At 61.4% G+C, this 762-nt stretch overlaps 1 protein-coding gene across 1 annotated transcript; it reads right to left on the reverse strand.

The window, feature by feature from the left end:
- Positions 1-135: 135 nt before the first annotated feature.
- LOC113979210 (sodium channel subunit beta-1-like) lies at positions 136-528 on the reverse strand (the record flags this gene model as incomplete). Its single annotated transcript, XM_027706670.1, has 1 exon — positions 136-528. A coding segment is annotated over one exon (393 nt), but the record flags the coding sequence as incomplete, so codon positions are not given.
- Positions 529-762: the final 234 nt, after the last annotated feature.

Genomic DNA, 762 nt, shown 5'->3' on the forward strand with positions numbered 1-762 from the left:
TCCCAGTCCCTCCCAGTCACTCCCAGTCCCTCCCAGTCACTCCCAGTTTATCCCAGTCCATCCCAATCCCCTCCCAGTATATCCCAGTCCTTCCTAATCCCCTCCAAGCCCCTCCCAATCCCCTCTCAGTCCCCTCTATGTTGCTCCAACTTCCTTCCACTCTCCTCCACTTTGCTGCGCTTTGCTCCAACTCGCTCCCACTTGCTCCCAGTCCCTCCCAGTGCCCTCCCAGTCCCCCCCACCTTTCTCCACGACGGCCAGGCGCAGGGTCTGGTTCCTGGCCAGGCTGTAGGTGTAGCCCTCGAAGGTGAGGTTGCGGCGCAGGCGGCACACGTAGCTCCCGGCGTGGTCGCGCGTCACCGGCTCCAGCATCACCGACAGGTCCTGCAGGTCCCGCGTGTTCTTGGAGCCGTTCCAGCTCAGGGTCCCCTGGAAAGGGCCCGGGAAGACCGTGGGGCCCTCGTCGGGGCTGTAGTGGAGGATCTGGACCGGTAAAAACCAGTAAAAACCAGTTCGGAACCAGTAAAAACCAGTATAAAATCAATATAAAATCAGTGTCGCTCTATCGCCACCTGCTGTTGACTTTGGGAACTGCAGCGTCTTTCCAGCAAGTCCCAGTAGGTCCCAGTAGGTCCCAGTCCCTCCCAGTGCCTCCCAGTCCCCTCCCAACCCCTCCCGGTCCATCCCAGTCCCTCCCAGTCCCCCCCAATCCCCTCCCAGTGCCTCCCAGTCCCCTCCCAACCCCTCCCGGTCCATCCCAGT

The sequence above is a fragment of the Neopelma chrysocephalum genome, unplaced genomic scaffold, assembly GCF_003984885.1.
Source record: "Neopelma chrysocephalum unplaced genomic scaffold, ASM398488v2 Primary Assembly neopelma1_61910, whole genome shotgun sequence".
NCBI classification, from domain to species: Eukaryota; Metazoa; Chordata; class Aves; order Passeriformes; family Pipridae; genus Neopelma; species Neopelma chrysocephalum.